This window comes from Ovis aries, chromosome 1 (genome assembly GCF_016772045.2).
Source record: "Ovis aries strain OAR_USU_Benz2616 breed Rambouillet chromosome 1, ARS-UI_Ramb_v3.0, whole genome shotgun sequence".
Lineage (NCBI taxonomy): Eukaryota > Metazoa > Chordata > Mammalia > Artiodactyla > Bovidae > Ovis > Ovis aries.
The window spans coordinates 101,018,523-101,044,354 of NC_056054.1; the positions used below are offsets into that span (position 1 = coordinate 101,018,523).

General features: G+C 51.3%; 2 protein-coding genes across 8 annotated transcripts in view; one reads left to right on the plus strand and one right to left on the minus strand.

Annotated features, from left to right (window-relative positions):
- The window catches only part of GABPB2 (GA binding protein transcription factor subunit beta 2), a 32,531-nt gene extending 26,479 nt beyond the window's left edge, over positions 1-6,052 (plus strand). For 2 of the 3 annotated variants that reach the window (XM_027974636.2, XM_027974646.2), the window contains one exon: positions 120-6,052. In XM_027974636.2, coding sequence (XP_027830437.1) covers positions 120-419 — 300 coding nt within the window. In that variant the 3' untranslated portion in view covers positions 420-6,052. Of the gene's footprint in view, positions 1-88 lie in introns of all 3 variants that reach the window. The other variant, XM_027974647.2, reaches the window with a different exon arrangement.
- Positions 5,314-25,296, minus strand: SEMA6C (semaphorin 6C). Of its 5 annotated transcripts, none has more exons than XM_004002475.6 (20): positions 25,085-25,296; positions 23,049-23,098; positions 21,161-21,332; positions 19,421-19,535; positions 19,063-19,126; positions 18,856-18,912; positions 18,395-18,496; positions 18,070-18,160; positions 17,752-17,871; positions 17,484-17,572; positions 16,985-17,202; positions 16,583-16,714; positions 16,166-16,318; positions 15,762-15,935; positions 15,343-15,489; positions 14,992-15,069; positions 14,810-14,865; positions 14,599-14,643; positions 14,154-14,249; positions 5,314-13,720 (listed from the first exon to the last, which is right to left on the minus strand). In XM_004002475.6, exons 3-20 carry the CDS (start codon positions 21,276-21,278, stop codon positions 12,681-12,683), a joined length of 2,895 nt encoding a protein of 964 aa, XP_004002524.3. In that variant the 5' UTR covers positions 21,279-21,332; positions 23,049-23,098; positions 25,085-25,296; the 3' UTR covers positions 5,314-12,680. The 5 variants fall into 5 exon arrangements, with proteins under 5 accessions (XP_004002524.3, XP_042109165.1, XP_060270010.1 ...); XM_042253231.2 differs by lacking the exon at positions 25,085-25,296 and adding an exon at positions 23,753-23,854; XM_060414027.1 differs by lacking the exon at positions 15,762-15,935.
- Between the last annotated feature and the right edge of the window lie 536 nt (positions 25,297-25,832).

Below are 25,832 nucleotides of genomic sequence, written 5' to 3' on the forward strand. Positions count from 1 at the left end.
ATATTTTTAGCAGTGGTGGAGAGAAGGCAAAAGACACGAAAGCCAGACTTCTCAAGGCCTGAACCCTTTTCTTTTTGTCTGCTCTTAGGAATCCTCACCTGTGTGGCTTACTTTTACAGGAAGGCACTGAAAGAGAGCTACTTCAGCAGCGCCTCCAGGAGGCTAATCGAAGAGCCCAGGAGTACCGACACCAGCTCCTAAAGAAAGAGCAGGAGGCAGAACAGTACCGCCTCAGACTGGAGGCCATGGCCCGACAACAGCCCAATGGAGTTGATTTTGCCGTGGTTGAAGGGGTGGCTGAGGTAGATGCTGTAGTAGTCATGGAGGGGGCGATGGGAGAGAGAGAAACAGAAGAGACTGGGGCAGCAGGGACCACAGAGCCTCACACTGGAGTTTCCATGGAAGCTGTTTCAACTTAATGTGCAAGGGCCACAACTTGTACTGTGTCCATCCTTTTCCTCTTAAAAAAAATACAGAGGACAAACTGTGTAAAAATTAAGAATGTCCTAAAGAAGAAAATTATAGCAGGGTACGATGCTATCGGCTACAACTTGGGCTCAGGAAAGCTCTCTATGCAACTGGAAAATTCGAAGCCCAATTTAGGGAACACGTCTTCTGAGGGTCCAAAATAATAAGGACCAGATTTCTCATCTCACATCATTGCTTGAAGCACAGTGGTAAAAGAAAGGTGGATGTTATGGACCGATTGTTTTTTAAATAACTGACTTTCTATCAGAAGATTTTGAAATAATATTTCTAATATGGACATACCCAGAGCCTTTAATAGTCAAACCATCAAGTGACCTGAAACTTTGCCTTAGATTTATGATGTGTATCCATTAGGGAAGAAACCTAGTTGGGAGGAGGGATTAGATGTAAGCTTTGGGGAAGACAAAGAAATATATTCTGCTTCCAAAGGAACAGGCAGGCACTCCCCACTATGCTGAGTTAATTTCACTGAGAAGAAATCACCTAGGTAAATCTGCATCCACTGTGTGTCCATACCCCAGATGCCAGTTTAAGAAGCTAAAATAGAATTTTTAAAAACTGAAAAGAAAACTTGCTGATGTGGGAGACGTGTATGTAGATCCCACAGCCTCCAGCTGCACCTCTGCGATGCTGGAACATGGCCAGAAAAGAGGCTCATGGGGTTAGGAAACAGTCTGGTCTCAAGACACCAACTTTGCTTTGGCTAGATTTTATGAAATTGCAATGAGGAGGGTAGTCTGTTGTCAGAACAACTTGCTTCCAAGCATTTATTTATGTAATGTCAAGCTTTAATATCAACTTTTAAAAAAATATTAATTTATTTTAATTGGAGGCTAATTACTTAACAATATTGTATTGGTTTTGCCATACATTGACATGAATCCACCACGGGTGTACATGTGTTCTCCATCCTGAACCCCCCTCCCTCCTCCCTCCCGTACCATCCCTCTGGGTCATCCCAGTGCACCAGCCCCGAGCATCCTGTATCATGCATCGAACCTGGACTGGCGATTCGTTTCACATATGACATTGTACATGTTTCAGTGTCATTCCCCCAAATCATCTCACCCTTGCCCTCTCCCACAGAATCAAAAAGACTGTTCTATACATCTATGTCTCTTTTGCTGTCTCACATACAGGGTTATCGTTACCATCTTTCTAAATTCCATATATATGCGTTAGTATGCTGTATTGGTGTTTTTCTTTCTGGCTTGCTTCAGTCTGTATAATAGGCTCCAGTTTCATCCACCTCATTAGAACTGATTCAAATGCATTCTTTTTAATGGCTGAGTAATATTCTATTGTGTATATGTTCAACTTTTTAACTTTATAAAATTTTGTTGAGTTTGCTAAGTGTGCCTTTCTGTGGAACTTACATGGTATCCACTCATATGCAAGAAAAGACAGGAGGAGAGATGAAGGCTGAGGACGTTCTAGAGTTTTTATCCATCTGATTTGGGATGCGTACACTGTTTGTTTTCTTAAGGTCAGGTCTTGTGTAGAGCTTTTGTGCTTTATAGGTGCTCAGTGTGTTGGCAGAGGGGATAAGGACAACCAGTGCCATAACGTAAGGAACCAGAGATTCTGGCCAGATCTTTGTCACCTTATTCTTTTCTCTCCCACCATGCCTGCTGCTTTTGCCTAGACACTTTAGAAAGTGTTTCATTGCTGGGATTTCTTGGAGTTTTTTTTTTTTTTTTTTAAAGAATGGGAATATGGGTGGAGAGGGAGAGAGGTTGTGAAGAGGTCATCATCCTGGACTTGCTTTGTTATAAATTAGAAGCAACCAGAGGGAGATGTGAAGGACAGGGAAGCCTGGTGTGCTGCAGTCCACAGGGTTGCAAAGAGTCGGACACAACTGAGCAGACAGAACGAGAGGGAGATGTGCCAGCTGAATGACTGTGTAGAATAAGGTTTTCTTCATTAGCGATCATGGGGAAAACATGTATTCTTAGTTTGGAATAAAATGTGACAGTTAACAGGGTTCTATTTACCTTGACTACTGAAGTAATTTGCTGCAGTTTTCCAGAGCAGAATCATTTAGGGCTCAAAATAGACTGTAAACATAACTCCCCAAACCAAATTTAACAAAAGTGAAAAGAAAAGTGAAAGTGAAGTCACTCCATCGTGTCCGACTCTTTGCAACCCCTTGGACTGTAGCATACCAGGCTCCTCCATCCATGGGATTCTCCAGGCAAGAATACTGGAGTGGGTTGGGTGCCATTTCCTTCTCTAGGGGATCTTCCCGGTCCAGGGACTGAATTCGGGCCTCCTGCATTGCAGGCAGACGCTTTAACCGCTGAGCCACCAAGGAAGCCCTGAAAGAATTGGCTATTAGAGGCTTATAGACAAAAATATCAGTTTTGAAATGAATGCTGGCTATGGGCCACCTCAGCTAGGTTTTCTCCATGGACCAAGTACTGAGCACTTTCCAGATGATCAGAGATGAGTCTGCACCATCGGGGATGGTGGAGAGATGCAGTGCAGCCGCCTAGGTAAGGGTGAGTGTAAAATGGTGGTTTCTGCTGTCAAATCGTCCTGTGTCTCTTTGCAGTGTTTTTGCTTTTTCTGAGTCCCTTTGTGAATCAGGTGCTAACAGTAAGCTGCTATTGTGTTCCATTTCAGAGCTTTAGCTTAACTATAGAGGGACCAAATGTTATTTTAGATGTGTTTTGTGTGTGTTCTTGGTGTATATATTGACTTTAGTTCCTTGTTTTTTGGTTTGTTTATTTTTTCTTTCCTGTTAAGGAGGTGGAGGTTAACCTTACAGAAAATATCTAGGTCCAACCAGCTTACTCTCTAAGGTAGCTTCTGATGGAGGTTGATTCCATCCAGCACACCCTTCTGAGTATACAGAGCCCCTACTGTTTAGAGGTTCTTATTCTTTTTCTGTAAAAGCCTATCATTCCCACTCAGAAAAATATCTAATATAGCCCAAGTCATTTTTGATGATGGGGTCTCTGAGATAGGGGGTTTAAGGAGGGATTGGGTTAGGGAGAGAGAGAAGGGCAATGTTTGGAAAGGGGTGGGTACTAAAAGGGCATTTGTTTTTATTTACCTGGAATAGACCATTTAGCATTCCAGAGAAGGAAAATAGGATTTGATCTCTAGTTGTATTGCCATAGAGAGAATGGTAGGTCAGGATCCCTTGTAGTAGTTAATATTAATGACATTATTGGCAGTACCATTATATGATTTTGCATATTTTCCTGGATCAACCTTGGAAGTTGGGAAAATGTTGCTAGGTCTTCTGGGTTTGGGAAATCCAACTGCCCTGTTGGCAGGGTTGGATTACAGAGACTCAAATAACAGGTGGTTCAGAGATGGTACTTGAACAGGAAAATCTGAAACCTGGATAACTGCCTATTTTAAAATAAAGCTGCTTTAATAGTATCAGTATTAATATAGAAATTTTAGGCCCTACATTTACATTATGGTTTTAAGCTTCCCCCTAAATAAGAGAAGGAAATAAATCTTAATATTTCTGTTCTTCTTCCCAGCTTCAGGGAAATTATTTACAAATGTATAGATGGACATTCCCTTCCTATCACTACCTCTGTGGGATCTCTTAATTATAATGCCATAGTTGAGGTCTCTTACTTGAAATATGAGAGAACTTGGCTTTAGGTTTTCTGTATTTTGAACTCAGCACCTTAAAAGAGTTTCTTTTTTCTCTGTCATATCTGTTTCATTATTTTTGGCTTTGCCTCGCCCTCTTTTTCAGCCTTCGCATTGCTTTAGTAAGATTTTTGTGTCTGCTCAGTAATACTAGAAATCTGTGGCATACAAAATGGCTTTCCTTTCTTTCTTTATATTGCTGTAAAAGAAATGAATTTACCAGAAGGCTCTCCAGTTGAAGTTAGGTATTTTGTGACCAGTGCATTTTTTTAACACCCCTTTGCTGCATGTATATTATTGTGTATATTTATAAATACATATGAATTTTCCCACTTTTCTCTTTGTTTTGAGGTCCAGTTCTAAAAAGTACCTGGTAAACGCTGGAAATATTTATCTCATTAAACACTTTAGAGAGGGTTTCTTTCAATTCATTAAAGGGACTGAGGAAGAAAAAGCATTACTTTGGCCCTTTTCTGAGAGGCACACTCAACAGGGAGTAATGAGAAACCTGAGGAGTAAGGCCCTAGGGAGAGCCAGTACCTAGTTTTGCAGAGATTTCTTTAGCATATAGTGTGGTGACATCATGTAAACTGAAAGCTTCAGAGCAGAGTCGGGGGTAGAACTGGAGCTGCCTGAAAGCTTCAGAGCAGAGTCGGGGGTAGAACTGGAGCTGCCTTTCCACAGAGCAAGCCTCCTTTCCACCCCTGTGGCAGCTGTTTTGACTGACATTTGCATAATTTCTTATACTTCTGAATAGGAAAGAAACTCTAGGTAAACGTCCGTGGCAGAGGGTGCAGACATTCTATATATTTGCTTTTCTGGTTTAGATACCTCATCCTTTTAAGAAAAGATCATTTTGAGAAATTTCTGTGGCTCTCTCCTAACAAGCATCATGGATCCCCAGAACCTGAAGACCTGAGGCATATAGACAACTATTCCCAGAAGTTTAATCCTGAATGGCAATTAGTCTTTGTCCAGATTTATTGGAGAATGGCCTCCTGTTCTCTGCTCCTTGTGTAGACATCTCTGTATGGCCAGAAAAGGAGCTTTAGAATGGAATACAAGCCAAGCACACCTATGTGCTGCTCTAAGCTCTTATCTATTTCCATTTTATATTTTCCCCTTCTGAGTTAGTATTCTATTTCCTGTGCCAACATATTTACCAAGAGACAGGAGCAAGAAGGATGTGAATTCAATTTAAGTAGCTTTGAACCTCTGGTACTGCCTTTTTTTTTTAAGCCTCTCTAAGATTAGGAGGTGGGGTGATATCCCAAGATTGTACTACAGACCAATTTGGCTTGTTAATGGCAGGAAATTGTGATTCCCTGTCTCTCTCTCCTCCCCTTCCCCTCTAACTACTTCTGCTTCTGTGACCCCATTGTTCTTATCTCATTGAGTCTTTCCCAGACACTGGAACTTAATTAGTAGGTCATTTCTAATCTGTGGGCCTTGTTTTTCCTCTTTCTATTCCCTGCCTTCCCCACCACATATTTTCTGTTTATTAAGTGGTTTATTCTTAATTCTGAGAATTAATCGAGGTCATGCTCTATATCCTGTGCTTCCTCACTGGTTTCAGGCATCTGGTTCTATCAGCAGTGATGATAACAGCTCCCTTCTCTGGCCCTGCCCTGTGCACTGTCCTTCTGCCGAGGCCACTTGTGTTAGGCCAGAGAAAGGGTAGGTGGGGTGCTGAGCTTCTCAAAACAGCTTCAGTTTTACAAGTTGTCTGACAGCTTTATGTACAGTATATTTTAGGAAAACAAATCTACTTCTCTTTTATTTAGGATTTTAATAAAATAGGGTTTGAATCTGATGAGCAAGTTCATGTGTGTGTGTAAGCATTTATGTGTATGTACACCTATACAAATCTATATTATATATACAATTTTTGTACTATCATTTAAAATAAAAAGATATTTCTTAATAAAATGTCAAAGTCTTACCATTTCAAGTGTCACTGAAATTTTTTCCATCTCCTGAGCAAAAATTATATCTATTCCCTGGTCCCAGATAAACCTTAAGACCAAGTTTTCCCTGTCCAACTGAACTAATGAGAATGGAACAGTGGGAGCGTGTTGTGTTTTGTGTGTGTGTGTGTGTGTGTGTGTGTGTGTGTTTAGGAGGAGGGCGGTGTCTTCTTTCCCCTGTTGAGGTCTCTTCTACCCGTTTACATTCTCTGCCTTTTCCTTATCTAGCTACTAGTTGACAGTCTTAACAGGCAGAGCAAGTTGAGGCAAGACCAGAAGTGAGAATGAAGAGAGATTTTGACTGGGTTATTAATTTATATCTTCTTCCCTTCTTGATCACTCCCACCCCTAAAAGCAAACAACCAAGAGAGGAGAGTGGCTGAAGGAGATTATTCTGTGTCTTGTGTGGGAGTAAAGTCAATGCCGATATATTCAGGGAGGGGGTGGGTAGACATAAGGCCCAGAGAGGCTGGGACAGTTGATTTGCTTTGCTAACTTCTAAGCTACTCTTGGTTAATAAGGTGCTTGGTGTTATCTCAGTCCAATTCAGCACACATTTACTAAGTAAATACGAGTAGCAGTCTGGTTGTGGTACAATCCCCATTGATAGCCAGGCTTGAAGGGATCTGTCTGGCTACTAAAATGTCCCCATCAAGTATATGTGAAAGTCACTCAGTTGTGTCCAGTTCTTTGTGACCCTATGGACTATACAGTCCATGGAATTCTCCAGGCCAGAATACTGGAGTGGGTAGCCTTTACCTTCTCCAGGGGGTCTTCCCAACCCAGCGATCGAACTCAGGTCTCTCACATTGCAGGCAGATTCTTTACCAGCTGAGTCACCAGGGAAAGCCAAGAGTACTGGAGTGGTGAACCTATCCATTCTCCAGGGGATCTTCCCGACCCAGAAATTGGACCGGGGTCTCCTACACTGCAGGTGGATTCTTTATGAGCTGAGCTACCAGTGTATGGTGTTCTCAAAAGCTGCTCCATAGGCAGTAAAGATGCCTTTCTTAAATAAAGGAGTTCAGTCGCTCAGTCGTGTCCGACTCTTTGCAACCCCATGGACTGTAGCCCACCAGGCTCCTCCATCCATGGGATTCTCCAGGCAAGAATACTGGAGTGGGGTGCCATTTCTTTCTCCAGGGGATCTTCCCGACCTAGGGATCAAACCCAGGTTTCCCGTTTTAGGGGCAGACGCTTTAACCTCTGCGCCACCAGGGAAGCCCTAAATAAAGGAGGGTAATACCAAAATCAAGGGCATTTAAGTATCAGTATTCAACATTAGAATCTCCATGTAAGCTCTCAAAGTCAATGTTTAGGAAACTGAACACTTACCATGTATTAGGCTGCATGTGGATAATTGCTTTTTGGTAAATAATACTGTGTACATACTAACTATAAGGTACATCTAGCAGGTACCTCATAAATGGATATATGGTCTTTGTGGTGCCTAAAGAAAAACAGAAATTTAAAAAGCTTTGAAAAGCAAAGAACTGAAAGTAGTGTTGAATCTGTAAAAGTGAGCCCTCTACTCCAAGATCAGTAGGTAGAAAATACAAGAGAACGCTGAAGTGTGAGCAGCCTCGTGATAATTACGCCTACTCAGGGTTTACACAAGATGTCTGATAGCTAACAGTAAGTTACTTACGACTATAGAGGGGGACTACCTTGATGGTCCAGTGGTTAAGAATCTGCCTGCGAATGCAGGGGACACAGGCTTGATCCCTGGTTCAGGAAGATCCCACTTGCCTCAGAGCAACTAAGCCTGTGCACCACAACTTTGTGATGTGAAGCCGTTTCAGTCATGTTGGACTCTTTGCAACCCCATGGACTGCAGCCTACCGGGTTCTGTCCGTGGGATTCTTCAGTGAAGAATACTGGAGTGGATTGCCATGCCCTCCTCCAGGGGATCTTCCCAGCCCAGGGAATGAATCCTGCATTGGCAGGCAGGTTCTTTACCACTAGCGTCACCTGGGATGCCCCCTCGGAGGCTAACCTGCATGAATTTCATCAGTGGGTCCCCTGTACTTTGGCTTCCAGTTGGATCAGTCAATAGGAAGTTCTGAGCAGAAGACAGGATGAAGAAAAATGACTGAAATCAGTGTATTGATTTCCCAGTTTCCCTCCCTTGGGCTCGCCTGGGCCCCACTCCTTTGATTAAAGGCCACTGCTCCTCTCAGTGCTATCTCGCGAAGGCTCAGTAACCACTACCTCCCTTTGTCCTTTCAGGTGTAAGGCTGTTACTAGCCTCTAGTTACTAACCTATCCCTTGCCAACAATTTTTAAAAGTAGTTCTTAAAAAAAAAAAAAGTAGCCCTTGATTATTTTGAACATGTCAATTATTTTCTGTTGGGACCTTAATACACCTGGTAAAAACAGGTGATATTTTGGATTCATAAATTTCATATTTTATCCATATACTTCAATCTTACTCTCATACATGTAACCTTAAATTCTTATGAGTCAACAGTTCTAAAGGGTCAACTGCTGGCTTAAGTAATAGTGACTCATACCTGTGCTGTTCCAAGGGTAGGGTAGTGGTATCAAGGAGACATAAATCTGAGAGATAATAATAGCTCAGGCCCCTGTGACTTAGCTACAAAAGATGCTGAACAGCTTTTCAAGCTTTGTGACTGTGGAACCTTCTGTGTTTCAGGTCCCCAAAGCTTTATGCAAGCTGATGGACTCTGCCTACTGGGGCCCTGGTTTCTCCATAACCTCCCAGGATGCCTCTGAGAAATCAGCTTAGAAGTCCCTCAGGATGATAACTTTATCCTCCTGTTAGCACATTTTGGTTTTTTCTGAAGACAAAGTTTGAGCTAATATCCTAAAAAAAAAAAAAAGACTCTCAGCAGATTTCTGATTTAAGATCATGTTTATCCCTGTGTTGTCAGTGATAATTTCTTTCAATTCATCCCTGAATTTATTATTCACTATTCTGTCAGGATGAGGTTTTTCATATGTGCTAATCAATTACATTCTTGGTAGTAGTCTATTTGGGATAAGTATTTCCCACAAGGCACTTAATTTAAACCTATATATTTATATAATGCTTTATAAGCCCCTGTTGGCATATTTCTTTCCATACTTTACAAAAGAAGTTGAGGTACAGAGAGGTTAGTTGAATTGCCAAGGTCACCCACAAGACTGTTAGTGGCAGAGTCCAAGGACTGTTTGCTTTCACTGCAACATAGTTGCTTTGCCAAGCCCAGAGAAAGTTCTCAGAGTCCAGCTGGGTACTCTTGACTAGACAAGTTGCCATCCTTTAGAAATACTGATAAATGAACACCCTTCACAATTAAACTGAAACTGGGACTTCAACCTGTAAATTGCAGCTGCCTGCAGAGTCACAAGGTTAAAATTCTATTATACTTTTCTTTGGGGTCTACATTGAAACCTGAGGGTATTTTACCCCTTCCTTTGTGACCACCTTCAGGGCTGAACTGAAGAATTTGTGGGAATTTGCCCTCAGAGGGCTACGAAAGTTTGCAGTCTTAGAATTTTTCTTTGTCCTGGCTTGGTTTGAAAGGGATAATGAAGTCAGGTGACTGAAAATGTTCTTTACTCCTTCCTTGCTCTCCTCTACTATCTAGAAACTAGCAATGATTTCAAAGTATCTTGGTTTAAGTAAGGCATCCAGTGAGGAAAACAAAAAGCAAAACCCAGAGATCTAAAGGACCTCTCCAAGCTGGTGTCAAGGCTGTATATTGTCACCCTGCTTATTTAACTTCTATGAAGAGTACATCATGAGAAACACTGGGCTGGAAGAAACACAGGCTGGAATCAAGATTGCCAGGAGAAATATCAATAACCTTAGATACGCAGATGATACCACACTTATGGCAGAAAGTGAAGAGGAACTAAAAAGCCTCGTGAAAGAGGAGAGTGAAAAAGCTGGCTTAAAGTTCAACATTCAGAAACTGAATATCATGGCATCTGGTCCCATCACGCCATGGGAAATAGATGGGGAAACAGTGGAAACAGTGTCAGACTTTATTTTGGGGGGCTCCAAAATCACTGCAGATGGTGATTGCAGCCATGAAATTAAAAGACGCTTACTCCTTGGAAGAAAAGTTATGACCAACCTAGATAGCATATTCAAAAGCGGAGACATTACTTTGCCGACTAAGGTCCATCTAGTCAAGGCTATGGTTTTTCCAGTGGTCATGTATGGATGTGAGAGTTGGACTGTGAAGAAGGCTGAGTGTGGAAGAATTGATGCTTTTGAAATGTGGTGTTGGAGAAGACTCTTGAGAGTCCCTTGGACTGCAAGGAGATCCAACCAGTCCATTCTGAAGATCAGCCCTGGGATTTCTTTGGAAGGAATGATGCTAAAGCTGAAACTCCAGTACTTTGGCCACCTCATGTGAAGAGTTGACTCACTGGAAAAGACTTTGATGCTGGGAGGGATTGGGGGCAGGAGGAGAAGGTGACGACCCAGGATGAGATGGCTGGATGGCATCACTGACTCGATGGACGCGAGTCTGAGTGAACTCTGGGAGTTGGTGATGAACAGGGAGGCCTGGCTGCGATTCATGGGGTCGCAAAGAGTCGGACACAACTGAGCGACTGAACTGAACTGAACTGAACTGAAGCTGGTGTAAACAAGCTTCAAGGAGAAAGAAGGTAAATTCTCGAGGACATTTGGTGGAACTAGCTAACCAAGGTGTGAGAAGTATTCAGAGAGCATTTAAAAACCTTGAGGGGAAAATCTTTAAGTGAAGTTTGTAAGGATACCAAGGGGAACAGATTGCTGAGTAGAAGCAGATCGCAAAGCAAAGATAGGACTAAGTTTTGAGGGCTCAGACAGTAAAGCGTCTGGCTACAGTGCGGGAGACCCGGGTTCAATCCCTAGGTCGGGAAGATCCCCTGGAGAAGGAAATGGCAATCCACTCCAGTGTTCTTGCCTGGAAAATCCCATGGATGGAGGAGCCTGGTAGGCTTACAGTTCATGGGATCGCAAAGAGTCGGACACAACTAAGCAACTTCACTTTCACTTTTTCACGAATCATCACAAGATACCAATGTTTTCTCCTTTCGAGTTTTCTCATACATTATCGTACTTGAGTCTCTCAACCCCAGTTTTCAGGCTAAGGCTAAGGGATGGATCTTTGACTCTGCAGGATACCAAGGAGTAAAGGGCGGAGCTAGAAACCATCTCACTGTTCTTCAACAAACTGTTCCAAGCGGATTCCTGCCCAAGCCTTTTAGGCAAAGAACCAGGAGAGAGCCCGGCGAGATTTCCTTAGCTGCAAGGCGTGGACTGGCCTCTAGGCGGCGCCGGCGATAGGGAAGCCTAGGGCTCCAGCCCTGTGGGATACTCCAGCCACGCGCCGGTAAAAAGCCAGACTTGTAAATCCGCAAAAGCAGCCACCGCCAGCTCAGGGCCTTAAGTGCCCTTAGCTAGAGGTAGTGGGAGGGGCAGATCTTGTTCGTCCCTCTCATTGGCCCCCGGGAGTAACGGACAGGTATCTACAGCCAGCCCCGGCCGGAGGAACCGCACTACACACGCTAGCTGATCTTCCGCGCGCGGGGTTGGAGTGCTGCAAGGGCATTCGCTAGGGGAGGCTACGCATGCGTGCAAAAAATCACCCCTCTCGGCGCCCCTCTGGCTTTGTGAAGGGTAACTGCTCCTTAGGGAACTGTTGGAGCAAACCCCTGACTCCTCCAGGACTGAAGCCTTTGCTTTTTTTTTTTTTTTTCTTTTTGTAGCCTTCTCTTGCGACCAACGTTCTTCCAGCGAAATTCTCTTTTGACAAGATTTCCTGATGCGAAACTTCAATCACTTACACTGCAGCTTCATTTTATTTCTCCCCAAATACCCTCCTCCTGCCCTGTCGAACATTCTACGAAAAAGTGCATCTTACCTCGATCCAGAAACGGGCTTGGAGTACCCTCCCTAACCCCACCTAAATTCTACCCGGGGTCTCCTGGGCCCTGGTTCATCACGCACCATTTCTTCGCTTCCCTCCTTCAGGAAACCTTTCCTGATTAACCCCGGTGGGACTGCAGCCATCCCAATTACTCGGAAGAGAGTCAAGGCCAAGTTGAAGGTAGAAATTCTGGAGCAAAGGTGCTCAGAGTAGCCGACCGGTTCCCGTCCCGCCCGCCCGCTCCGCGAGTAAAGTCAGGCAGCGGCTCGGGGACACGGCTGTATTGGGAAGCGGAGAGGCTCCTACATAGTAGGAGGAGGCACGTCCCAGGAGGCCCGAGGACTCTGTACACAACGCGAGTGGCTCAGCCCCGGCCGTCCGCCGTGCGGCCCGCCCGGGGCCCAGTCTGTGGAGGCCCGGAGGGGCGAGTTAAGGCAGCTTGGCTGAGGGAGAGGGGGAGTGGGAGTGTGCCAGTTACCCCTGAAAAGCTGGCTCACTGAGGGGGCGAGCTTCTCGCCTCCCACTCCTCTCTCGAGGACAGGGGGAAAAGACAGTTGGCAGTCAATAAATAAACCCGAGGCGGGCAGGGACCCCGGGAGACTCTGAGAGTCCAGGAAGGCTGGAGGTGTGGAACAGGGAGGGAGGTCATCTGTCCTTGGAGACGCGTCCACGCTCACGGCCTCTGAGGGCATGGGCCTCGAGGGTCCCACTTGAGGCCTTGGAGCAACTCCCTTCAAAAGTTAAAATGGCTGCCGTTAGGGACGGCCGCCTGCGAGGAGGGCCCGACGAAGGGAGGCTTCAGGGGCCCCTGGGGCTTCTCGACGTCCACCCTCTTCAGGGCGCGGCCCCGGTGCCCCTCAGGCCGACCCAGGTACAGGAGGTGTCTCCCGGCACCCCCCGAGTACCTGGATGGGCCTCCCGAGGGGACTCGGGTGAGCAGCGCAGGGGGTGCACGGTGCGAGGAGAAGGGCAGCTTCCGGCTGCCACCCACCCCGAGCCGGGGAGCTGGGGCGGAGAGCGCAGGCCGGCCGGCGGGGGCCGGGCACTTGCCCTCCGGGGGCACGTCCAGCCTCCGAGGCGGGGCACAGTCCCGGGGCAGCAGGCTGGGGCCGGCAAAGAGGGTGGGGGCGGGCTCGGGCGGCAGCGGCCGCGAGGTGAAAGGGGCGGCGGCCGGGGGCTCGGCCTCCTTCCTGGGCGCCTGCGGGCCGTGCAGGTAGCGCAGGAGTTCCTCCAGGGTGGTGACTTCCACGGCCTGCCCGGGACAGCCAGGCGGCGGCGGCTTCACCAGCACGCGCGGCGCGGGGCCACCCGCCGCGTTCCCGCCTCGGGCGCGGCTCCGGGCCTCCTTGGCGTTGTTCCCGTTCTGGTTCCACTCCCAGGGACCCCCGGCGTGGCGGAGGTGCTTGACCGGCAGCTCTGGCGTGGACTCCGGGGTAGGCAGGCAGGCCAGCTCTGGCGGGGGTACGCCCTCGGGAGGAGGCAGGAAGGTGGTGTAGAGCTGCGGCGTCTGGGCCCCCTCCCCGTCCTTGGACGGCGGCGGCGGCTCTGGGCCCGCCCCATGCAGCCGGGCCAAGCTGCGGAGGGAGAGAGGACGTGGGATCCCTGCAGACTCGATATCCTTGCTCCGCCGTCGGTGCGCTCGGCGACAGGCGCAGGAGACCAGGAGGCCAGAGACAGAGGCGCCCAGAGCGAAGGCCGCGGCCACACAGGCCAGGAGGAGTGGGATGGGGACTGAGCGTGAGGCTGAGGCTGGTGGGAGGTCTCGGCGCACTCCTGCCAACGGAGAGAGAGGAGAGATGGAGGCTCAGCGAAGGTAGCCCAGCGGGAAGACAAGTTCCAAAGTGTCCCTCTCTCCGACTGCTGCTCTGCTTTCACTCTGACACAGCCTTGACCCTCTATAGGAGTCTCCTCCCCTGACCCCTCAACACACACAGCCCACCCAACCACCGCTCACACACAAGCTAGAGCCTGGGCCTGGGGAGTCCCGTCCCAGCTCCGGCCCCTGTAGCCATGCCAACAGCAACTGCCAAACTACCCTGCTGAAGGAGGCGGGGCTGGGAGGGCCAGCTCTGGGGAGGAGAAGGGTGGGGAGGTTCCAAACAGGCATTATTAGTGAACACCAAACAATGATCAGTGAGCGGCTTAGAATTCTTCAAGAATGGCAGCTCCACACTTCACTCCTGTCCCTCCCAACCAGCCCCCTTACCCTGAGTGTGAGCTCCAAGAGTGGAAGACTGGGGCCGGGGATGGGCATCACTGGGGGGGCTGGGGGTCTCAGGGGAAGGGCCAGGACTCAGAAGCACTGATGACAGAGACCAGGTCAGAGCTAGTGAGACTCCCGTTCTCCACCTCTGATACCCACAGCGGGTCCGCCACCCCCTTTGGAACCCAGAAGCCCAGAACTGCAGCCTTCATTTTCCTCTGGGAATGGGGAAGTGCTTACCATGCAAGGCAGTTTTTCATTTCTTTGTTCAAAAACTATTAGGCATCCTGTTATGTGCCAAGCACTGAGCTATATGCTAGATACTTAGAATGTTAACCCTTTCTGAGATTCTCTCAGAGTGTGCAGGGTGCTGGTCTGCTGCTGCCATGGGGCATGGACTTGGGTGAGTATGGGCTGACCATGGTGAAGTTGGGACAACAAAACTCACCATAAGTGGAATCCCCTGTACCAGACTGACTCCCAGTAGCTCCATCTATGAAACAGGGAGGGAAAGGGTGAAGGTGGGGGGAGGCTTCATGAGGAACTGATGGGCATGACCGTGCCGCAGGAGAGAAGGACAAAAGCCCACACCTGGGAGGGTGTCTATGGCCGTCAGAGCCATGCTCAACAATGGATACAGCTGCCTTTGCCCTTTTTACCTTGGCAGTCATCATGCTCCATTGATTCCTGGTTACCAGTTGGATCCACATCAGTCCTAGGAGGAAATGGAGGTGGCTCAGTGCAGGTACAACTATCGTCCCCTCCCCCACCCTAGCCCTCAGCCTCCTCTCTTAGTAGTGGGGAGCTTTCTCCTCAGGAGATCCAGGAGCCCCTCACTTACCCACCAGGTGCCCTGATATCCACGCAGCCTCTGGAGCTGTCCCATCCACAGTATGGGTCCTGAGAAGCCAGACAGCTCCTAGGGAAAACTGAGTCATATGAGGCTGGGACCCTCCACTCTAATCACAGTCCATTCCCCTGCCTCTTTCACTCTCACCCTGGCCTGCAGGAGGCTCCTAGCCTAATATTCCCATCCTATCCACACCAATCCTTAGTCCCATCCCTGGTGACTGCCCACTTGCAGGATGCTTGTGGACATCCCACCACACACAAACATCCCCCGCATTTCCCTGCCACCCTCAATGCCTTTGTGCCTGCAGGCCCAGGGAGCCTGGCCTCAAGTCCCTCTCACCTCCGACAGGCCCCATGCCGGGCACACCGACTAAGAGGGAGGTAGATGATGCAGCCAGAAAAAGCCACAAAAAGCCTGTGACCTTCGGTGTCCAGCTCCAGCCCTATGACCCGCCGTGCTGTTTGAGCTGCCCGCTTCCCACTGCACCTAAGGTGAGGCCAGAGGGAGTCAGAGGTGGAGCAGGTGAGGCTCCTTTTTCCCTGGGTGAGGTAAAGGAAAGAAGGTGGGGAGGCATACAAGCAACTGAATACGACTCATGGGGCTACCCTGCAGTGCCACACAATGTCGTCTTCTCTCCAAGTCCCTCTCTCTTCCCCACAACTTCCAATATCGGAGTCCCCACCCCATCCCCATATCCCCATCTCCCACCTCACATTCCATCCCTGCTCTGCAGGGGGCCTGCTGGACAAAGGGCTCACCGGGAGGGGCTGTAGGCATTGATCTCTTCCAACAGAATGGGCTCAGAGCCCCCAGATTGCCCCCCTGGGGGTAGCACCTTCAGCACTGTCCCATCATTGGAGCCAAGGAACAGGACTGTGGTGTTACTGTAGGGACCAGCCATGCCATCCACAGCCACCTGGGTCAGTAGGGCCCTGGAGGAATAGGCCTCAGGTCAGGACAGCCTGACCAGTGGAAGCTTGAATGTTTCAAGGACCTAGATACCCCTTCTCTGCCATTCCTCCAGCCCAGGGTTTCCTTCTTAGTTCTGTCCCTCCCACTTTCATGGGTTCTTCCTCCTACTAATATGATTTACCTTGTGGGGTCAGAAAAAGAGAGTGGGTGAGGGGCGGATGGCAGTGGTCAGGATTTTTTAGCCTGATACCTGCTGGTGAGGGTGAGCAGAGGCTGATGGGTGGCAGGTGGCACAGCAGGGTCCAGGAGTGGGTGAGCCTTGATGAAGGTCAGGACATCATCCGGGAGGTCTCGAGAAGAGGGGAACAGTGCAGCTACACCTACTCCTGCACAGGATCCGGGCCTGGAGGACACATAGGAAGAGGCGGCCTTAGGACAGGGAGCTGGTGGTCACAGAGCCTAACTAAGCCCCAGCAGCCTGCCCTAGGGCCGGGAGTCCCCTTGTTCTGTCTGTGCACAGACATTCACACTACTGCTTCCATTCCCAGCTGCCAATCCATGACAGCCTCCTCCCCAGGCCTTGGACACCTTGCCCTCTCCTCATAACCTATTTGGGGAGCAGACACTGCTTGCTTCTACCTCCACCAAAGCCCCCCATCCTGGGTACCTGGGGGAGGGGACCCTGTCCTCAGACACAGGGGTCCAGGCCCCATCCAGACTTCTCTGCTCCTTGAACTTGCCCTCAAACCCACGCTCGATATCATCCAGGTAGAAGGCGCAGACCGCAGAGCCAGGAATGCTGAGGGAGCCAGAGAACAATGTCGACTAGGTGTCAGAAGGGACAGCATAGCACCTCCCAGGTAAGACTTGGCCGCCCTCCTTCATGTACCATCTTAGGGGAGAGCCTGAGAGAGCGGGGCAGCTCCTGGGGGCCATGCAAGGAAAGCACAAGGAAAATGGAGCTTCCCCTCACCGCCCTCATCAGTAGGCTCTGTGGAATGATCTTTGTTGCTGAGGGGCATGGAGGGAAGGGGACAGACTGGGCTACATTGACTAGTCTAGTACCAACCTATTGGTCTGGGTGGTGAAGACCCCAAAGAGAGCAGAGCGACCATACAAGTTCACAGGCCCTGTCAAGGCCTGTAAGACGTCAAAATAGAAGGTCGAGTCTCCAGGGACAGAGCAGTTGAGCCGCAGCTTCAGGAAGGATGTCCAGTGGCGGTCCAAGGCTCTAGGTGAGCCACCCATGTCGCGCTTACACACACGGGCCACACGGGAGAACTGCACCTGCCGGGGGAGAACCGGGGAGGAAGATCAGTGAGCGAGCCCCTACGTCAGCAGGGTGAGAGCGGTTTGGTGGGGTTAGAGTACCAAGAGACCAATGTCAGGGGCACAGCTAAGGAAGGATGTGGTGTGGTTGGTCAGTCCGGGTCAAGGTGAAGGACAGCAGGACGAGGGCACAGAGGCCTGAGGGCAGCTCCGCGTGAGGCTCACAGCCCAGCCAGGAGCTCTTCCCCAAATGTCCAGCAGAAGCCTCTAGCTACCACCCCCGCTGCCCACCTCCTTACCCTCCCCAGCCGGGCATCCTCCACAGAGACTTCTCGGAAGAAGAAGTAGACATGCTCTCCATGCTCCAAAGCGTGGACAAAGTGTGGCTCTGAGTGGGGAGTGACAGGAACGGTATGGAAGAGTATCTGTACCTGTCTAGAATCTCCTGATCCCATGCTGCCTTTCCCCTTAGCACACCTGCACACAATTACCACCACCTGCCTGCCACAGCCCTCCCCCTGCACCCCCTCCCCAAGAGCAGCCTCCCTCCCCCAGGCCCACCCTGACCTCGGAGCCACTTGGAGTCGTACTTGGCGGAGCGGAGCGGGGGCTGAGGCCCAAGGCTTCGGTAAACCACAGCGTCACTGGCCTGGAAGTCTGCAGCTGTGGCTGAATACAAGCTGCCCTCTGGAGGGGTGGGTAGGGTGGCATCAGGGGGGCTCAGGGATCTGTATCTTGGCTCTTCTTGAGCCTCCAACACCCCTACCTTGGCCTGACCCTGGCCCCTACCTCACCCCTGATTCAGGAACATGCAGGAAAGACCAAACTGGGAAAGGGGCTAACATGGCAGCCACATGCCTGCTTCTCACATGCCCAGGTGCACACCTGCAAACACGGCCACGTTGGACTGGGTGGCATCAAAGGGGCATCGAGCCTGCCCACTCAGCTCCTCACCCTCCTGCTGCAGCGAAGTTACCTGGAAGCAGAAGGAACAGGTTCTTGGAACCCTTGGGGTGTTGCAAGTCTGGCTCCATAGCCCACTGCCTCACGTCCCCTTGCCTCCTTGCCCCACCTCTTCCGGACCCTCCACCCAGGGCACTCCCAGTCCCCACCCCCTGCTTGTCCGTCCCCACCAAACTGATTGCCCAGCTTGAGTTCTCCTCCTACTCCCATCCTGATGCCCCACCCTCTGTACCCCACGCCTTTGTACCCCATAGCTGCGGCACACGGGGCTGAATGAGTTCGTTCCACAGGCAAGGAGCGTCTGGGAGTCCCAGGGCACGAGAACGCGAATGTAGTTGTAGCACTCGTCCTAGAGAATCCAGAATTCTATGTCAGCCACAGGGCTCCCTGGGACTGGGACGGGGGTCATGGAAGTAGGGTTATCCTCCTTGAGCCAGTTAGAGCAATAGGGGGTAAAGTTTCAAAAATAAGCTATTTACTACTAGTCCTGGGGTCTTGGGCAAGTTCTTTGGCCTCTCAGAGCCTCGCTCTTCTTTTGCGTGAGATGTGTAAAGGAAGCTAAAAATCATCAATTCCCTTTCCTGTATATTTTCCTCTGTGACTTGAGATAAGAGAAGTAGCGGAGATTTGGGGAGGTGGAGGGTCAGTTGGACAGAGCCTGCAGGCTGGGTCATCTCCTATCCTCATGATTTTCATCCCACTCCTCACCGTCAGCTTGCCCCGCACGGCACAGTTCTCCATGTCTTGGCTCCTCCATGTTAGATACTGGAGGGAAAAGTAGAAGAGGGAAAATCATGGCACAACCTACGCACATTACGGTTCCCTTTTGGAGTCTTCTTCCCACCCCCCTGGGTCCCCGTTAGACCTTTCCAGCTTCATCTCCATGCCTCAACCTCCTCCCACACAGCCCCTCACCTTGTTGGGCACGAGCCCCTCCCCTTCTTCTTGGGCTTGAAGATCAAAGGAGAAAACGTGATCCCTGAAGGGATAAGCAAGGAGGGATCAGAGCCAAGCCATGGCTCCCCACTTGAACTCCCATGTCCCCACCTAGTCCGTGTTCAGCTGCTCGGGGACAAACAGTGTAGACCTCCTGCCCTGTCTTCTCCCCCTGACTCCACACCTCGGCTGCTATGTTCTGGGTCCTAGCATGTCCAAACCCCAGGGCTTGTACACCTGCACGTGCCCTCTGCAAGATGGGGCAGTGGCCATGCAGGTCCCATGCCTGCCTGGGAACAGGCCTGGCAGCCCCACAGTGGTGCCACAGCCAGTTTACCTGGCAGCCACTAGCAAGGTCCGGTTCAGGGTCAGGAATCTCTGAAAGTCCAGCCCAAGTTCTGCAACCACAGCATCATCCTCCAGGCCCCGGAACCAGGATAATGGAGAAATACCTAGAAGGCGCAGAGAGGCCGGCGCTGACGCCCTCAGGACACAACACTCCCTCAGCATCCTCCCCAACCAGAGGAGACCCAGCCCTGGGCATGTTAATAAAGGTATTAAGAAGGCTACTAATAAATACAGTATCAGCTAACTCTGAGCACTTCACCTCTGCCAAGCACTGTGTTAGCACTTGAGCGGCATTCTCATTTCAGACAGCAACCCTATGAAGTCGGTTGGTGCCATCTTACAGATGAGGAACCTGAGGCTTAAAGCCAATAAAAAATTTGCAGAGCTCATTTAGCTTGGGAGTGGCAGGCATCCCAATTCAGATCCAGGCCTGTCTGAGTTCAGAACTGAGCCCAACCCAATTCTTAGATCTGCCTTAGGGCTAGCGATTCCCTTTCATTCCACATTGTACGCTGTCCCATGTAGACCATTTCCTCACCCCATCTCTCCCAGCCCTCTTTTTGCACCCTCCCCTCAAGGCTCTTCACAGACCACCTCAATCCTCCAAGCTTTCTGTCTCCTCTGACCAACTCCAGCATCCACCTGGCCTGATCATGGAAACCACAGTCATCAGTGTTCAGAGGGAGCCCAGAGTTCAGAGAGAGATGATTTAACATTTGTACCGTGATTAGAACTGTGTCTGGCACATGGAAGTGTTTGCTACTCTTATCTATCCCCCAACAGTTACTCTCAATAACCTAACTGCCATTCCTTCAACCTTAAAATTATTCTAAATTCTTCATATATAACAGGAAGCTGCAAATAGATCTATCTACAAGGTCTGTCACGGTGGGACGGTGGCCTTTCCCTCTCCAACTGGCCGAAATGGCTGGTGTGAAGCCTGCCAGTGTGACCCCAGGTAAGGACTGGACATGCCCGCTCCCTCCCCACAGCCTTCTCACTCAGCCTTTCCTCCTCTTTCCTGACTGGGCCTGGGACATTTGGTAGGTCCCACCGTGATGGTCCTAGATATGGTGGTGATAAAGTGGTGGAGAGGGAGGTAAGAGGTGTTGGGAACCTCTGAATTAGTCCTAAGCCTTCATTTTGTAGCTAATAATAATAGCAAACACATATACATCATTTACTTTGTGCCAGACAGTGTTCTTAGCACTTTACCTGTATTACCTCATTTAATCCCTAAATAACTCTATGAGGTAAAATACTATTTTTTGGCCATGTCTCATGGCCCATGGGATCTTGGTTCCCAAACCAGGAACTGAACCTGTGGTCACTGTGGTGAAAGCACCAGATCACCAGGGAATTCCTGGTAGAATACAATCATTATCTTCATTTTGCCGATGAGGAGACTGAGGCAAAGAAGGTTAAATAACTGCTTATAAAGTGAGCAGCTGTAACAGCAATTTGAACCTGCCAAGGTTTGGTCTGACCAAGAATCCGTGTTCTTTATCACTGAACAATGCCACCTGGAAGTGAAGAAAGGTGGCCCGCAGATGAGAAGTGACTGGCCTCCGTGCCCCTCCACCTATCTGCTCCCCTTTCCTGTCAACTCTTAGCTTCCTTGAGACTGACAGCCCTCCTGCAGCTTGCCACCCACACAAAAGGTCTCAGTGTCTAATTGCCAAGACTGAGTGCTGAGCTCACCTAGAGGGTCAGGGTGCCAAGCACTCACCGTGCAGGTCAGAGGTCAGCAGAGGGAGAGGGTCCTGGGGAAATGCAGCCTGGGTGTGGGGAATTGAGAGCAGCAAGAGTAGCAGCAGCAAGGGCATGAAGTGGGGGGCACGGGGCATTCTGTGTGGGGCAGCTCAGGCCCCAGGGGCTGCCCCCTCACCCATATGCTGGCCCTGAAAGAGAAGACAGAAGTGGGGGAAGGGGCCAAACGTCCTCCACCTTTGAAGCAGGAGGGCTCCTTCCCAGGTCTATCCCCAGAAGACCCAGCGGAGAAGGGTGAAAAATCCTATCTCTGGCACTGCCTCAGTGCCAGCCAGCTGTCACTGTCACTCAAGTCCCTTCCCTCTCCAACTGGCCCCAACTGGCTGGTGTGAAGCCTACCAGTGTGACCCCAGGTAAGGACAGGATACGCCCGCTCCCTCCCCCCAGCCTTCTCACTCAGCCTTTCCTCCTCTCTCCTGACTGGGCCTGGGACATTCGGTAGATGACACCTCCTGGCCCCCTCTTGCTAACCTCGTCTCAGCTATAATTAGACACTGAAGCCTTAAAATTATAAATAGTGATTCCTTGGCACCAGGGGAAGGAAGAGGATATCATGTCTGCCTCCCTTCCCTCACAGACCCCCGTGGCACCCTGGGAGCAACTTAGGCACCGTGCCTCGGTAGAGGCAGCTGTGAGGCAGCCATCATGCTGTTTAGGGCTGAGGAAGAACAGAGTTGGGGAGGCAGCCCAGGGGTCTTTGCCCTGGTCTAAGCTCCTGCTTCTAGGGCCCTTTCCATCGCTAGAAAGAAGCTGGGTAGGGAGGGGAATGGAGGAGGGGGGCTGTCTTAGCCAAAAATGAATCTGCATCAAAGCCAGATCAGAGGCTAAATTTAGCTCTGGCTACAGCTGTCTGCCCGACCACTGTGCCCCCTCCCAGCCTCCCTAGCCCCCTGTTCCCTCCCCGACTCCTAAGAAACCTTGCATGTGCTCAATCTGGAGAAGAGCGGACCCACCCTCTGTGAGGAGCCAGTCATAGAAGGGGCTACACTGGTGAGGAGATATGACTGAATATGTCCCTCTCTCCCTTCCTTCCCTCTTTGGGCTGCCTTGGAATGAAAATGTAAATAATTCAATGACAGGCAGGCGATTGTAGCCCAAAGTCCAGGAAAAGATAGATATGGTGGAAGGGACTGTAAGACAGCCCTCCTTCCCACCCATCAGCCTCCGTCGGCCTTCCCCAGCCAAGCTGACCCTGGCTGGAACCCACAGTGGGAGATGGACACCAGCTTCCTGCCTTCCCCTGATATTGAAGTGAGGGGCTGAGTAAGCCCAGGAAATCAGGTCAGCAAGGGTGAGGCTCCCTCCTTTCCATGAACAGACAGTTATCCTTCACTAATCCTCAGTTGCCTGTCCCGCCGTGTCCCCCGAAGAAGAGACCCTGAGCTTCCAGGCCTCCCCCATTCCGTCTCCCCCACAACTCCACTTTTGGAGCCAGAACCCGAGTGTACGCCACCCCCAATCCAGCGTCACTGATGGGGAGGCTGACGTCAGATGGGATCCCAAGAGAGCTGGAGGAGGGGAAGGGGTAGGAGCACCTAATGATGGCCCCCTCCTCAGGGGCAGAGCAGTCAGCTAGCTAAGGACCCTCTGGTGCTGAAAGGCCAAGCCTCCCTCTGCCACTCCCCACCCCCACAATGGTTCCCCCCAGGGGAAGAGAAAGGGACACAGCTTGTCTCCTATCCTCCCCCTCTGCCCCCCCCCCACCAAGTTGCCCTGGGCAACTAGTATCTTCACCCAGGAAACAACTTCAGTCTCAGGCAAGTGGGGAGAATGATCTGACCCTCTTCTGTTCCCAGGCCATGCCTACTTCCATCCACTGCCCTCAGGAGCTATTGCCCTTTCCTTACCTGGGGTGGTGACTCCTGTGGGGGTTTGAGGGGGATAGGAGACCTCTGACCTGATGGAAGAAGGGACAGAAGGAGGTAAGAGATGGAGTTATACCTCCTTACCACATCCCTTAAAAGTAAATGTGAACATCAGGAGAAGTCTAATGAGGCTAGGGTAGGGGAGATGCTGCCCTGGAACTGGGGGACACATTGACATTGAGCTTGATTACAAAAGTGCTGGCCATTCATGCCTAGAGCTGTGAGGGCAAGGGCAGGTGCTGGGGCTAGACCCTACCCAGAAAATCCTGGAACTTCAGCACCAGTCTTGGGAAAAGGGGTAATTGGGAGAGTTTGAAGGGCATGCTGACCACTCCCATAGGAAAACCTTCAGAACCCAGCAGCCGTCTTAGCAAAAGCACCCTAGCTAGGGACAATGGAGGCTAATTTGCATATCATTTGCATGTTCTTCATCCCTAAGCAAAATGCTCTAAAACCAAGCCCCTTCCTTCCCTCAGAGCAGGCCCTGCCTCCCTCCCACCCAATCTCTCTCCACCCTACCCCCTACTTTAGACTGGATTAGTCCAGCCTCTGAAAACACTTGGTTGGCCATTGCATTGGCCCCCCAGACTTAACTATGCTGTCTGTAAGAGGGCTTCCCATAGATGATTTTAGTGAGCAGCATCTGAGTTGCCCCCATGCAACCCCTGGCTTGGGGAAAGGCTTACCCTGCCAGGACCAGTCCCAGCTGCTTCACACCCCCCCCCATTTGGAGCAAATGGGGGAGGCCTGGCCAGCTCTTTCTCCCCCTCCTAGGTTCTCCCCTTGCTGGGAAGAGGAAACAGCCCTTCTCTCTCCTCCTGGCCCTGCAGCCACCTCTGGGGAGTGGCCAGGGTCATAGCCAGATTCTAGCAGGGGGCTAGGGAAGGGAGGGAGAAGGGGAGACCCGGCTGGGGACAATAGCAGGAAGCCTTTGGGCTGGTCGCCTGCCCCAGTCCACGTTCCTCTAAGGATGGGGTGGGGGTGGGGGGCGCACCAAGGAGCCTCGGGGAACAGGCGCCTTTGCTTCTCCAAGACAGTTCCCCTCACCCTTAGCTATCAGCCCCAGGTTTGCTACCTACCCTCCCTCCCACCCAACCGCGAACGAGGATAATCCAGGTGTCTAGAGCCTCGCCAGAGGTGGGCCTGAGGCCAGGGCCTCGACGTGTCTCCCCCTCACTGGATCTGGGGCTCGGAGAGGGGCGGGTAGCAGAGTCTGGGCCGGGACCGGGTCCCAGAGCCACGTTAGCGGGAGGAGGGGCTGGAGGGGCCTGCAGGCGCAGATCGAACAGGGATGGGAGCGGGGGTTGGGAGCGGAGGCGGGTCTCCGAGGCCAGGGAAACGGCCAGAGGCTTGGAACCGAGGAGGTCGGGCCTGCGGCCAGCGTAGAGCCGGGTCCGCGGGCTGGAGATGCAATCGTCAGCCGGGCTTTCCGCCTTGGGAGACTAAGGTCTAACAAAGCCCCTGGGCAAGTGGTGTGAAGGAAGGTTATGGGCTCTAGGACTAATGTTCCTCGGGGCCCATTCCCGACTCTATGATCAAGTCAACCCCGCTGGGAGGTGCTCAGACTCCCGCTTGCACAATGACAGAGGTGCAGCCGGAGCACCAAAGTCTGGAGCGACGCGTTCTCCTTCCCTTCCCTGCAGGGGAGACGCGAGGGTCCGGTTCCCCACGGGTCTTGAAGCCTTAATCTCTATGCTGGGAAGGCAAGAGATCAGGTTTTCCACCCTCTATATGATGCGCGCCTCAGATAATGCCTTTCGCGCTCCTCAATGCGAGGGATGCGACTCGGAGAAGCCAGGTCACAAGTGGCGCCCAGACCTTGCGCCCCACAGTGCCGTAGCGGGGCTGCCCTCTTCCTTCGGTTCACCCCAACTCCGCTGACCCTCTCCGTCATCCAAGCACGACAGAGCGCTGGCGCCCTGCCGGGTCCCTCTGGCACTTCGAAGCTTACCCCCAGCCTTCGGCGCCCCGATCCTCCCCGCCTCCCTGCAGCCCCAGCCCTACTCCGGGATACTTGCTCCGAGATCCGGGTCAGCGGGAGAGAGATCGCAGCGGTCGAGCAGCGGCCGCGCACCGCGCCGAGTTCTCAATCGGTTGGGGCCCCAGTGAGATGTGGTGAATGTCCGAATTGGATGGAGCTTGGATCTGGGCTCCCAGGCGCTGTCAGGTCGCGCGAGTCCTGGGTCCCAGTCGCAAACCCCACTCCCGCCGCGGTTCCGCGGAGGAAAACAATGCGACCGCCCGGAGCTCTGGGCCGGGCCCCAGCCGCCCCGCCCGCCTCCCGACCGGACCCGCCTCCGGCCCGCCTCGGGGTCCCCATTACTAATCGGGCTCTCGGAGGCCGGTTAGACACCGCCTTCTCGACACCTCTCCACCAATAGTTCTCGGAGGAGGAGGGGCGTCGGGAGCACCGCCCACCGAGAGGGCCTGGCCGGGAGGCTGAGCAGGAGACCATAGCCAGGCGCGAGAGCCGCGGACAGTCGCTGAGACCCGGTCAGAGGAGGGGTCACACGCTTTAACATGGAGAGGCCCTGGGAAGAAATCTCACAAGAGAGGAAGGAACAGCAGCTGGGAGGAGAGACAGACAGGAAACCCGAGGACCTCGGCTGGGCTGGGCTGTCAGAGCCGGCGTGACCCTCCCTCTCTTTTCTCTCTCCAATGCCTTTGACTACCCTGCTCCTGGGTACACCTCTCCCTTACTCTGCCCCCAAACCTCTGTTCCTCCTCTCCACTCTGTTTACATCAAATCGTCTGTTCTTCTCATGT